Source organism: Dasypus novemcinctus, chromosome 15 (genome assembly GCF_030445035.2).
Source record: "Dasypus novemcinctus isolate mDasNov1 chromosome 15, mDasNov1.1.hap2, whole genome shotgun sequence".
NCBI classification, from domain to species: Eukaryota; Metazoa; Chordata; class Mammalia; order Cingulata; family Dasypodidae; genus Dasypus; species Dasypus novemcinctus.
Genome location: NC_080687.1, coordinates 16824388 through 16838372, shown reverse-complemented (window position 1 = coordinate 16838372; position 13985 = coordinate 16824388). Strand labels below are relative to the sequence as shown.

Here is a 13985-nt window from a genome sequence, read left to right as displayed (position 1 = left end):
GCTCCACGTAAATGTTCACCTACATTCTTTTCCAACTGAAATCTCCAATTAGAAGACAGATTGTCATATTAAGGTATAAAAAGCAATAGACTAGACAATATGCTTTCTACCCAAAACATTTCCTTTAGTTACAGCATAATTATTCAGGTTTGAAAAAATATAAATACTAAAAGGATTCTTATGTTCCTAAAAAATAAAGCCTGCTTGCCTAAGTCAATTCTATCCCTTAAAACTTTTCACTCCAGTCATATGAAGTTATGTCATTATTTTAAGAAAACATAGCATAGTAGGCACTGTCATCAATCTTTTACTATATGCTATGTCAGTAGACTGTACCCGAGAATAGGCCGATAGTTCACATTCAAAACGTGGAGTTACCAAGCAATTTCATGAACGGAAACATAACAAATGCATTATGTAAAGTTTTAACAAAGGTAACGCAAGGGAAAAGAATTCCATAATCAGTCAAAGCATTTGGTAATTTACCAACATTAAATTTACCTCTTTGGAGGGGCAAGCGGGAGATGTGAAAATTGTCATCCAATAGGACCATACAAACATAACAAAGAACAGATGGAAAGCCACAAGGTAAACAACGGCCTTTCCTGGTAAATAAAAACAAATACATTTCATTGAATCCAGGTGAAAACAGGGAAAAGCAATACATCAAAACAATATTTAGGGTGAGGAGGCTAAATCCAATTAGAAATATAATTAAAACCTACTGAAAATATCAAATGTTTTATAAACTTTTTTATATTCATGACGTAAAATTACTAGATATGAAAAAACATTCTGTTCTTCCATTTCAGAGTTATAAGTGTGGTTTTTAAGTAAAGACTGCAGCAGCTTGAGATAAGTTTTGATTTTATCAAGTTGCTGAGAGTATTTTTAAGACATTTCCTTCACTCGTATTACAAGCTCTCCCTGAAAGTTAGTAGGTATTTAAGACAGCATTCATCAATCACTATGAACATTAAATCCAAAGAACTATGAACTGCAAGAACATAAAGGAAGCCCTCCTTATGAATAAATTTAGAAAACTCAATTCCTATATTATTCAGAAAAAAATTTAGCCCCTTTGAATCCCTGTCATAACTATCTCCTAAGTGGACAAATGGAACATGTTGACATCTTTATCTCTAAATGTCAACTCAATGATATAACTTAAAGCTTTTGGTTGTATTCTGTAGTTTTCCATCTGGAAGAAGAGAGTCTGGTTTCCATAAGAAGCAAGAACTATCCACCAGGTGCTTAAGCTCTTTTTGAGTTTAAAACGAAGCACCATAAGCCCACTGAAGAAAACAAAACACACAGAAACATAAAAGTTTGAAATTGTACTCATTTTTAAAGTTCAGAGCAAATGTTACTTCTTCCATGAAAGCCTTCCCCACCCCATTACTTTCAGAATTCATTACCCTTTCTTTTTTTTTTTTTTTTTTAAAGATTTATTTATTTATTTAATTTCCCCCCCTCCCCTGGTTGTCTGTTCTTGGTGTCTATTTGCTGCGTCTTGTTTCTTTGTCCGCTTCTGTTGTCGTCAGCGGCACGGGAAGTGTGGGCAGCGCCATTCCTGGGCAGGCTGCACTTTCTTTTCACGCTGGGCGGCTTTCCTCACGTGCGCACTCCTTGCGCGTGGGGCTCCCCCACGCGGGGGACACCCTTGCGTGGCACGGCACTCCTTGCGCGCATCAGCACTGCGCATGGCCAGCTCCACACAGGTCAAGGAGGCCCGGGGTTTGAACCGCGGACCTCCCATATGGTAGACGGACGCCCTAACCACTGGGCCAAAGTCCGTTCCCTCATTACCCTTTCATACTGTACTCTCCAAATAATTAGTTTATACTTCAATCAAAGCACCTAATTTGTTTCATTAAAATCAGCTGATTTATATTAAAGAGCAAATATATGCAAAACACGTAGAACAGTGCCTGGCACACAGTAAGTGCCCCCAAAATATTGGCTATTATTATTATTATTACCAAGGCATCTTAATTTTGTGTTCCCAAATGTAAGGACTGGTCTGCAGTGAAATGAGGAACATTAAGAACAACGTAGTGCAGTTTTTACAAAGCTAACATGTATTTAATTTAAAGTACTGTTCTTCCTTTAGTCTGAGATTAGTTTTCCTTAGACTTTTGGCTTAAAAAAATGTTTATCTTAAAATAAGATAATAGTGATAAAAATTGGAAGTCTTTACTGGGCCCCCAAAATATTCATGCATGAAAATCCCAAAATCTTGCCGTGTGTCTTTTCTCAGAGAACAAATGCCATCCACACAGTTGACCAATACAGGAAGACAGGGATCAGGTGACTCCCACATTTCACATCTAACCAGCAACAAGTACTCTATTTAATTCTATCTCTAAAATTTCTTTCAAATTGAACGTCTCATTTATTTCAACTGCTAGTATAATAGTTCATATGCACTACAAATGCCGGTCTCATTTGGATTGCTGCAAAAGCCATTGGTCTCTTTGCCTCCAGGTTCTCTTGCTTCTAATCCACCTCAACGGCCGGTATAAAATGTGTTCTTCAGAGTTTCGTCTCCACCTTGGCTGTGGAATTCCTAGGAAGTAATTCTATCTGCATCAGAAATTTTGAACTTCATAGTTACTACATTTGATGATAGCTACTGAAATTACAACTCCCACCTACTGAAAGCCTACTTTAAGGTATATAATGGATATGCCTCAGTTCTAACTGCAATAATTCTGTAAGATGTGTAATTCTTTCATTTTACAGATGCAAAAAATGAGGCTCAGAGAAGTTAGTATCATGCCCAAGACCCTTAGCAACTAACTGAAAAGGCCAGAATTCAAACCCAAATCTACTTGATGCCAAAATCCATTGATCTTTTTTTACTACATCACAGTGAAAACTGCATTTTCTCCTACTTCTTTAACCATCATCTTAATGGTCACATCCAATTTCTGGGCCGAGCTTCTGATGCCAAGAGAAAATCCTCAACACTACTTCCTCCCATTCTGCAAATTTTCTCTCTTTTCACCTTCAATAAAACTGATTTTTTACCCTCACTGAAAATTCTGGCTTCTCAAAATCTATTTTCTATCCTCTCAGTCCCCTCCACATTGAACTCCATGGTCCACCCAGTGGACGATCACATTAGATCTCCTTTGACCTTCTGATACATTCTACCAAGTCCCAAATCTGGGTAAACCTACCTCTTCTCCCTTCCCCCCATTCCTGCAGTCACTGAGCATTATAGGCGAAAAGTGTTAAGACCAGGCTGAACAGCCTCCCTTTAAAGCCCAGCATCTAGCACATACCAGAACTTCCCATTTTCATTAGAGATTCATATTTCTTAAATTTCTAATTCCACCCTAAATTCCTCTCTCTTAGGAAATGCCATTTGACTTCATTAGAACTTTTCCAATTTCCTTCCCTTATCTCAAAACTTTTAACCACGGCTTCTTAACTTCTGATCCACGGACCCTTCCTTTCGCCAGACAGGTGAAAACCACAGTCCACACTGTGCTGTGTAATATTTAACAAATACATTACACCTGCCCAACACGTCCCCACAAGAATAATGTTTTTTAAAATTTCAATTCAAGCTCATGGACCCCTGGTTAGGAACCTCTGTTTCAACCATTTTCATTTAGCTTTCCTTCTCCTCTCCTACTGCACAGTGTTCTCCTCCAAGTGCTTTTGATCCTATCACTTCCTTCCCCTTTCTTGCACACTGTTCTCCATTAATTATTCCTCGCTACATCATCTAGCATTTGTCATTCTTCCTTCTTCTCTGGCTCCGTCTCTTCAGCCTACAAACATGCTTGAACTTTTCCTTTCTTTAAAACAAACAAAAATCTCCTTCAACCTAATTTCCTCATAAGGTATCATATCATCTCTCCTTTCCTTAGTGGCCAAATTCCTGAAATGGTACATACCCTCATTGCCTCCATTTCCTTACCAACAAATTGCTTTCCTTATAATCTGGTTCTGCACTTAATACTCCATGAAAATAGCTAAAGCAAAGGTAATTCACTATCTTTCAATTACTAAATCCAGTATTCTCTTTCAATCTTCATTCTCTCTGCCTGAACATTCAGCATTTGATGCAGTGAATCATCCCTTATTTATACATTTTCATTAAAATCCTATTTATTAAAATATTTCACTTTCAAATACAATTTTGCACTTAAAAGGCAAATACTATTTATTAGAATAATTCATTTTAAAATGTAAATTTTAAATTTACTTAAAACCACCCATAATTCTACTACCTTTACATATCAGCCTTTGCTTCCAGGCTCATGGGCATTTCACAGAAATGAAAAACTATACCTGGGTCTGCACTAGAATGGGCCTCTATGGAAGGCTCCCACCCCATTGAGAGATGGATGGAGGCCAGTATGAGTCAGAGCCAAGGATCCTATCCAGCAGGGAGCCGTGGGAAGGCACTTCCACATCTGCAATCCACATGGTATTCCTTTTGACCTGTTTTTGGGAATCTGTCCTTTAATGTTTCTCTTTCATCAATCTTTTACTGTATTCCTTTCTTCTTCACATGACAATAATACATTTTCAAACCTTTACATCTGTTTATTTGTTTAAATTTACTGTTACATTCCTTGAGACAAGGATCAGCAATTTTTGCTTCCCTGACACTTGCCTGATTTTAAAGAATGCATAAATATTAAATAAATAACGCTTGTTAAATGCTTTATCTAAGTAGTTCTCAAAGTGGAGCCTGGAGATCCCTAGGGAACGCCACACCATTTTATCCCATGTTCAAGGTAAAAACATTTTGATAATTACACTAAGATAGGATTTTCTTTTTTCACTCTTATTTCTCTCACAAGTGTACAGTGGAGATCCCCAGAGGGTAGACAACTGACACAGAAGCAAACATGAGAATCCAGCATCTTCTATTGAGACAGACACTTAAAAGAGATTTTTTAAAACACTGAACAGTGTCACACGTCTAATTTTTTTTCTCTTTTGGAAATTATAATTTTTTCATAAAAATAATATATATATTAACATGCAATGGTTTATTTTTTCTTAAATGAGTCACTCAATAAATCTTTTAAATTTTTTCAGCTTTAATTTTTAATATGGTAAATATAAACAAGATATAATTCACATAAACCAAAGCTCTTTGGGATCCCCAACAATTTTTAAGAGTGTAAATGGTTCCTGAGACTAAGACTAAAAAAAAAGTTTGAGAACCACTGCTTTCTCTGACTCCATGTAGCTTTGGAAAATGTCTCTGAAGTCCCAGGTAAAATCTTTTAACCATTTCTAAGTCCCGCCTACAAGGAAGCCATTTACAGAATGTGCAATGTTTTCTTCATCTAGCTTACTTCACTTATTTATATTCTTAGCCTCCATATTCAGTAAAATCTGTAATCCCTCTTGTATAGTTAGGAGAAATGATAACTTCGGCTGTCTAAGGCTAGAACGCAAAACAATATACTTGTAGAACATTAAAAAAAAATATTTGTTATCTTTTGACTATTCTGTCCTCCATGGAAACAAATGGAATCTTATTTGTTTTTAAAAAATCTTAACTCTCAGTTAAAACAAAAATAAATAAAATAAAATAAAGTTCTTAGCACAATGCCTGGAATATAGTAAGTACTTGCCAAATAGTAATTATTAAATTACATTGAGTAAAGAATAACAGAGAATAATACTAGGTATTGCTTTTAACTAAGTTCAAATTAATGTGGCTGCTAATAGGAAAATTTCTGCTCCTATATATATAAATAAATGTGTGCATGTGTACATATACGCTATATACCATGGGTTTCAAATGATATATAAAGTAAAATATTAAACAATTACTCAAAGCTGAAAAAAAAAATAAAATCTGTATTTATAAATCAAAAAGTCTTCCTGTAACTGAAATGAAAAAACAAAGACAAAAAAACTTAAAACATTAAAAAGACATATAAAAATAACCCCAAGAGATAATGACATAAGTTTTTAATTTCTGAAATTATCTGCTCTCTGTATTGTGCTTTCACCATATAGGAAACAGCTTTGATTTAAAGGAAGAAAAATAAACCTAAAAATATCAAGTCTACATTTATTCTATAACTGAGATTTACATGCTTAATGCCTAATTGTTATCTCCAATAATAAAAATAAATATTCATTAATAATTTCCAACTGTTCAACTGTTTTAGAAATTCTCTGGACTTTGAAGTTTTTATTTTATCTAAGTGAAATTTTAAGAAATGATTTTTCCCTTTAGGCAAAGTCTCTGACAAGTCATTATAAAAACTTTTATTCCCTTTCAAAGTGAACTAATCATAGAACTTACAAATTTACAGTCTGATTATTTTGTTAAATGTAATTAGTGAGGTGCTATTTTTAGTAACTGCATAACAAGAACAATCAATAAAATTTGGACATCATGAAAGCAAAAATGCATAAATAATTTAACCTATTTAATAGGAAGATTTGCAAAGAAAAAACAAGCATAAAGTTTGGGAACTGATTATCAAATCTTTTCAGTCTTTTTCTAAGAAGCTGATCCTGTTGAAGTGCATGAAATGGAGCATTGTTATTTATATGAGAAAATCTAAGCACACATGCAAGAAAAAATGATAGTTTTATTATTTGTATAACTTACAGTATAAAAGCAATTTTACTTTTTATCCATTTGGTATAACATTACCAATAAGCTCCTTGTACTTTCTTGTTTGTATTCAGTTAACTATACTTTTTCAGGAATTTTGTTTTTAAGATTGCTATTTGTTTACAATAGATTAGTCATAAGTGCAAGAAAGTCTCAACTGATACTGATTTTAAAAATGACTAATTATTTGTAAAATTACTGATACTTTATTGGAGGCAGTTGAGTTATGGTAAAAGCAACTGATTAATTTTTGTGTATGTCCAGATAAAATATTTCATTAAAGAAAAGGACAAACTGTTAAAAAAAAAAAAAAAGGAAGATTTGGTGAGAAAAATAATTGACTTCTCAACTCCTTCCAGCTACAACTGATAAAAATTTTTAACTACTATAAAGAGTTCTGAAGAGCATAAAAAGCAGATATATTTACATAAATATACACAAAGAAGTTTTGCTTGCTAGGTGCCTTATAAAATAAGAGCTTCAATTAATAGAAATATCACAAATAAGAATGAATGTATGGAAATAAAACCAATACAACATTCCTTTAATTACTTGAAATTTAAAGATAGGTATTTTTTTCTGAAAAACAAAAATACATGTAGTCACCACTAAATAAATAAAAAGCATGTGGGTTGCAATTAAGATACCAAAGTATTCTACTTAAGTTGAGAATAAAAGTGCCTTACCGTTCTCTCCATTCTCAGAAATAGTAACTAGAATAAAAGAAAAAATAGTGAATAAATATACTTTAAATGTTTTATGCATAAATTTTATTTCAGATTGAGTATTCATCTATCATTTTAAATAAAAAGAAAATGCAGTTATAAGATATGGACACTAATGCAAATTCAGAATTTTATTATTCTCAAAAAACTTCAAAATACTATAATGCTAAAATTCAAACACTTCTTTATCATTAACACTGCAATCACATTAAAAATGTTTTTCCAGACCTTTGTTAATTTTAACTGTGTCAATATTGTTATAGTTGTGGCATTTTCTGTAGCTCTTTCCTTAATGCTACTTGCAGAAGGAAGAGGACTCTCCTCTATGGCACTCATACTTATTTAATTAATTAGTCTGTGCTGTACCTTACCAACCATTTAGTGAAAGTCACACTCAAACTGTAGTTTTCTCTGTAAAAATAGAGAGGAACTTATCCCTGTTATTGTTAGAGGGCTCTTTCTCTGAATAATGAAATAATCAAGAAATTAGGACTAAATACAGAAAAAGTTAATTCAGCATCTACTTCTCCTACATTTTCCTCCATCATATATTCCTACCTTGGCCTGAATTCCTGGGAACTGTTATGTACTACCTATTCTCTACAGATACCCCTATGGCCACCAAGACCTGCTGATTACACCTAAAGCCTCTTTTAAAGCTGTCACCTCTTCTCAGTCTCTCCCATTGACTTGTTTTGGGCCTTCCTCAAATGCAACAGCTTTATTTTAAATGCTGCCAGTTTAACACATCTCCACCACTACCAAATCTGATGGTTGAATCTCTTTTCTATGCCTCCTAATCAATTACAGAATAAAGTTCAAAATCTTCAAGGTAGCAAATACTATAGGCCCTCTGGAGTCTGCAATCTATCTCTTGAGTCTCTTGTCATTTGTCCATACCCATAATCTTATAATTCTTAACAGACTGCAGTTCCCGGAATGCATCAAGATTGTTTCACACATCTATGTCTTAATACTGTGTGCCTTCCCTATTCATCCTTCAAGTCTCAGTTTAAATAACACCTCCTTTGTATCCTTAGAAAGTCTCTCCAGGTTCCCCTTTATATCACCACTGCTCACTGCCCTATCCCTACTATACCATCTCATTTTAAAAAATGGTTGACATGTCTTTCTCACCCTACTGAACAAACTGGTTCCTAAAGTGTGGGATATTTATTAGCTCCACTTTTGAGATGAGGAAACTAAGGCTCAAAATAATTAAATGATTTGCCCAAGGTCCGAGAGCTATGTAGCATAGATGGGATCTGAATTCAAGTCTGTCCAAACTTGTATTCTTTCCTATAATAACTTTTATGTTATTCATTGTTTTAATCCCAAAGCCTGGTACAAAGCAGCAATGCTTAAGAAACATTTGTTGATTCAGTATCATTCTTGATTAAAATCTCTTAATAAAATAGGAGTACATGGACACTTGCTACATATACTAAAATATATGTACCTCGAAACTCAAATCAGCAGAATTTAAAGAGGAAATACTAGAAGTATTCCCACTGAAGCCAGGGGGGTAAAACAAGCAAGTTCAATATCATTTTTCTATTTTCAAACAGTACTTTGGAGAAGTGCAGTGTTTCTTCTTAACACATCTTAGGTCAGTCAAAAAGGAATCACCTCTAGTCTGACACCGCATTTCCCATTTATCTTAGTGTAAATTAAATATATCATAATTTTCTGTGTGTACCACAAAGGAAAAGGATTGGAAAGCACTATACTACCCACACAACTACAAAAGAGAAATCAACTAGTGGTTAAAAAAAATTAGAGAGAAGGCAAATCTATCACTATTTGTAGTACAAAAACTAATATATAGAAAAAGCTTTCTGATTTCTATGTAACCACTATGTAGAAATTATAACTCAGGAAAATATTATATTTTCAAGGTCACTTAAAAAGATAAAATACTTAGAAGTAAATATAAGAAATGGGCATAAAGAGAAATATTTTAATGCTTCTGAGAGACAAAAAATTTGAAGGAGATTAACTTAAGTAGAACTGACATTTCCTGTCTACAGAGATACCATTAAAATGTCAACTCTTCCTAAATTAATCTATAAATTTACTATAATCCCAATAAAGATACTGGGCAGATTCTAAAGTTCCTTTGTAAAAAATAAACTTGGATGAATTAGTAGGAACATTATAAAAGGAAAGAATAATTAACGAGGACTAGTCCTTCCAAATATTACAGTGTATTATTGAAAAGTAAATGCTCCACTTATTAAAATAGTTGTACTGGCTCATGAATAAATGGAGATCAATGGAACAAAATAAAAAACCCAAAATTGGACCCAAGTACATATCGGAATTCAGGATCTTATGGTTATGGGATTTCAAATCAGGTGGGGAAAAAACAACCAATAGTGTTCAGACAAATGGGTAGCCAGTTAGAAAAGAGAAACTACTGGGATCCATATCTCACAACAGAAACCCCAGATAAATTCCAAATATATCAAAGATTTAAATGCAAATACCAAAACCAAAACCATGTAAGTACCAGAGAAACCAGGAAGATTTTTTAACATATATAATTTTGGAGAAGAGTAGGTCTTTCAAAGTATGACACTAAACCCAGAAGCCTTAAAAGGAAAGCCTAAAACATCCAATTACGTAAAAAATAAAAATGAAAATAACTGCTTGGAAAAATCACTGAAGTGAAAAGACTAACAATAAACTAGGAAAAAAAAATTCAAAATACTTACCAGAGACTAAGAACTAATATCTTTAATATTTAAAGAGCATTTACAGATTAATAAGAGATTAAAAAACAAGAAACAATTTTTAAAAATATGCAAGGTGTATGAGTAGGGAGTTTAGAGAAAAGGAACCAAAAAGATACATAAGAAGGCTTTCCCACCCGCCCCCCCCTGGCAATTACCTTTATGGGTATTTGGAGCCTGAAGTATTATAGCAATATTTATTTCCAGCAAAACACAAAGCACACCCAACCCATGCATATATTCATCCCAAATGCCTTCCCTAATTGCTCTGGGAATGCTCTGCATGAAGAATGGATGTATTTTCAGATTATTCACCAAAGAGGTGGAAATGAATCCCCAGATTGAAATTTCACATTTTCCTACATTATACTATGCAGCCAAAATAACAACTAGAGACCTGTGGGTTGTGGTTGGAAAACCTGTCTCTGCTAGGCGAAGATCCTGTATGGTGAAGATACATAAAGCTAAATGTCTGCAACTCTGCCTTGCATAAAAAAGATACTTAATCTCAACCATAAGAAACATGCAAAGTAAAATGACACTCATACCATTTTAAATAACCCTATAGGCAAAAATAAAAAGTTAATAGCATACTATGTTAGCATACTCCTCAGAGTAGAGTTTCAATTAAAATGGCATCTGGCTAACAGTTTCTGGTGTGTCTTGTTCCAGCTTTCCACTAAGATAGTAATATAATTACAAAAAAAACAATAAAATTGTTCCATACTGAAAACAAAGCTGGACAAACCATCTACAGCAAGAATCATGTCCCAGAGGACTAACTCTGGGTAGAAGGTTAACTAACTCTGTGGTATCTATTCCCAGAGTACCTTATATCTTTTCCTTCTTTTCATTACATTCCCAACACTTATAACTACTGTACCATCTGTCATTCTGTCTAGAATTTTCTGAGACGTAGGAGAAATGATTGGTTCACCAGAACCAAGAACAATGTATGGCTTGGAACAAGCTCTCCATATCTGTTAAGTGAAACGTTAACCACAGAGACAAAGACATGGCTAGGAACAGCAAACTGGGTGCTATCAGCAGAACCTCTCAGAGGGAGACCAAGCTATTCCATTTTCTAAGGATCCCAATATATATATTTTTTAAATCCGTGATGACAAAACCAAAATACAAAAGTTATTAAGCATACTAAACGCTTACATATGCCATCCCCCCCCCCACCAATCCTTCCATCCTTCTCACCATTCTAATCTCTCTGTAAATTTAATATTTCTAGTCATCTAAGTGATAGCATACAATTTTTAGCCTTATGTGTCTTGCTTATTTCACCAAGCATGATGTTTTCAAGGTTTTTCTATGTTTAAGCATGTCTCATGTCATCATTCTTTCTGGTGGCCGTGTAATATTCCACTGGGTATATGCATTTTAAAAATCCATTCATTTCTTGATAGACACATAATGTTTCCACAATTTGGCTCTTGTAAATAATGATGATATGAACACTAGTGTACAAGTATCTGTTTGAGACCTTCACTTTCTTTGAGTTTATTCCTAGAAGTGGAATTGCCAGGTCTTATGGTAATTTTATATTTAACTATTTGAGGAAAGACCATATTGCTTTCCCTGGAGGCTGCACCACTTTCCCGCCAACAATGTACTAGTGGCCTAATTTCTCTGCATCCTCACCAACACTTATTTTCCATTCTTTAAATAATAGCTATCTTTTGGTGTGAAGTGGTATCTGATTGTGATTTTGATTTGTATTTCCGTAATGGCTAATAGTATTGGACATCTTTACATATGTTTATTGTCCATTTGTAATCTTCAATGGAGAAATGTCTATTAGAGTCTTTTAAAATTTTTTAAATTGTATTTTGCTGAAGATACATAGATTAAAAAAATGTTACATTAAAAAATATCAGGGAAGTGGATTTGGCTCAACTGATAGAGCGCCCGCCTACCATATGGGAGGCCCAGGGTTCAAACCCAGGGCCTCCTGACTCGTGTGGTGACTGGTCCATGCACAGTGCTGATACGTACAAGGAGTGCCGTGCCACGCAGGCGTGTTCCCCGCGTAGGGGAGCCCCACATGCAAGGAATGCCACCTCGTGCAAAAAAAGCGCAGCCTGCCCAGGATTGGCGCCGCACACACGGAGAGTTGATGCAGCAAGATGACACAACAAAAAGAGACATGGATTCCTAGTGCCACTAATAAGAATGCAAGCGGACACAGAAGAACACACAGCGAGTGGACACAGAGAATAGACAAAGGGGTAAGGGGAGAGAGAAGGGGAGAGAAATAAAAAATTAATCTTAAAAAAATATATATCAGAGGTTCCCATATACCCCCCCCCCACACACACACATCAACAACCTCTTTCATCATTGTGGCCCATTCATTGCATTTGGTGAATACATTTTGGAGCACTGCTACACTGCATGGATAATAGTTTACATTGTAGTTTACACTCTCCCCCAATACATTCAGTGGGTTATGGCAGGATACATAATGTCCCAGCATCTGTCCCTGCAATATCATTTACAATTCCAAGTCCCAAAAATGCCCCCATATCACATCTCTTCTTTCCTCTCCCTGCCCTCAGCAACTATCATGGCCACATTCTCCACATCAATGCTCCAATTTCTTCCGTTACTAGTCACAACAGTTCTATAATAGAATACCAGTAAGTCCACTCTAATCCATATTGTATTCCTCCATCCTGTGGACCCTGGGATGCTGATGTCTACTCCACCTCCATATTGAGAGAGGGCTTAGATCCCACATGATTGGATCCCACATGATCTACTTTGGTTGTCTCTGGGATCCTGCTGAGACGTGCATAAGCACAACCCCTCTGATGACCTCCTGACTCATTTTGAAGTCTCTTAGCCATATAAACTCATTTGTCTTTACCATTTTCTCCTTTTATCAAGATCTTTCTCTAGTTGCATTACCAGTTAATGATTGGTAGTAATCTCTTGGTGTCAGGGAGGCTCATCCCCAAGAGTCTTGTCCTACAATGGGGGGAAGGTAATGCATTTACCTGCTGAGTTTGGCTTAGAGAGTGGCCACATTTGAGCAACATGGAGGCTCTCAGGAGATAACTCTTAGACACCTATAGCTCTAGGCCTAGTTGAAATTTCAGGCACACAGGCTCATAAGCACAGTCATCAGTATCAGGGACTTATCATTGGACCATCCTTCTTCACTGGTCTTTGCCCTTGCACTTGGGGGATCTATTAGAGTCTTTTGTCTGTTTTGTCCGATTGAGTTCTTTGTCCTTTTGTTGTATTGTAAATGTTATTTATACATTCTGATTATTAAGCCCTTATCTGATACATGGTTTACAACTATTTTCTCCTATTCTGTAGGTTGTCTTTTCACTTTCTAGATAATTTCCTGATCCACAAAAGTTTTTAATTTTTATGAAGTCAAATGTATCTATTGTTTTGTTGTTTGTGCTTTTGGTGTCATATCTAGGAATCCATTACCGAATGCTAAGCCATGAAGATTTGTTGCAATGTATTCTTTTAAGAGCTTTATAGTTTAGCTCTTATATTTAGAACCTTGATCTATTTGGAGTTGATTTTTGGATATGGTGTGAGATAAGGATCTAACTTCACTCTTCTGCATGTGGCTATCCAGCTTCCCCACACCATTGTTAAAGAAACTTTTCTCATTGCGTGTACTGGCACCCTTGTCAAAAAGCAATAGGCCAATGTGTGGATCTATTTCTGGACTTGCAATTCTGTTCCACTGGTCTATTTGTCACTCTTTATACTAGGACCACACTGCTTTGATTACTATAGCTTTCAAATTACAGTACAATTTGAAATTAGGAAATGTGAGTCCTCCAACTTTGTCTTATTCAAAATATTTTTTGACTATTTGGGGGCTCTTTACAATTTCATGTGAATTTGAGGATCAGGTTTTTCATTTGGGGA

General features: G+C 35.1%; 1 protein-coding gene across 11 annotated transcripts in view; it reads right to left on the bottom strand.

Moving 5' to 3' along the window:
* ZDHHC20 (zinc finger DHHC-type palmitoyltransferase 20) overlaps positions 1-13985 on the bottom strand; it is a 65238-nt gene that overhangs the window by 38451 nt on the left and 12802 nt on the right. For all 11 annotated transcript variants that reach the window (XR_011645797.1, XR_011645799.1, XR_011645794.1 and 8 more), the window contains 2 exons: positions 7300-7326; positions 502-605 (listed from right to left, as the gene is read on the bottom strand). Coding sequence is in view for 5 of the 11 variants with exons in the window: in XM_058277061.2 (XP_058133044.1) it covers positions 502-605; positions 7300-7326 (131 nt within the window). In the remaining 6 variants the exon portion in view is untranslated. The remainder of the gene's footprint in view (positions 1-501; positions 606-7299; positions 7327-13985) is intronic.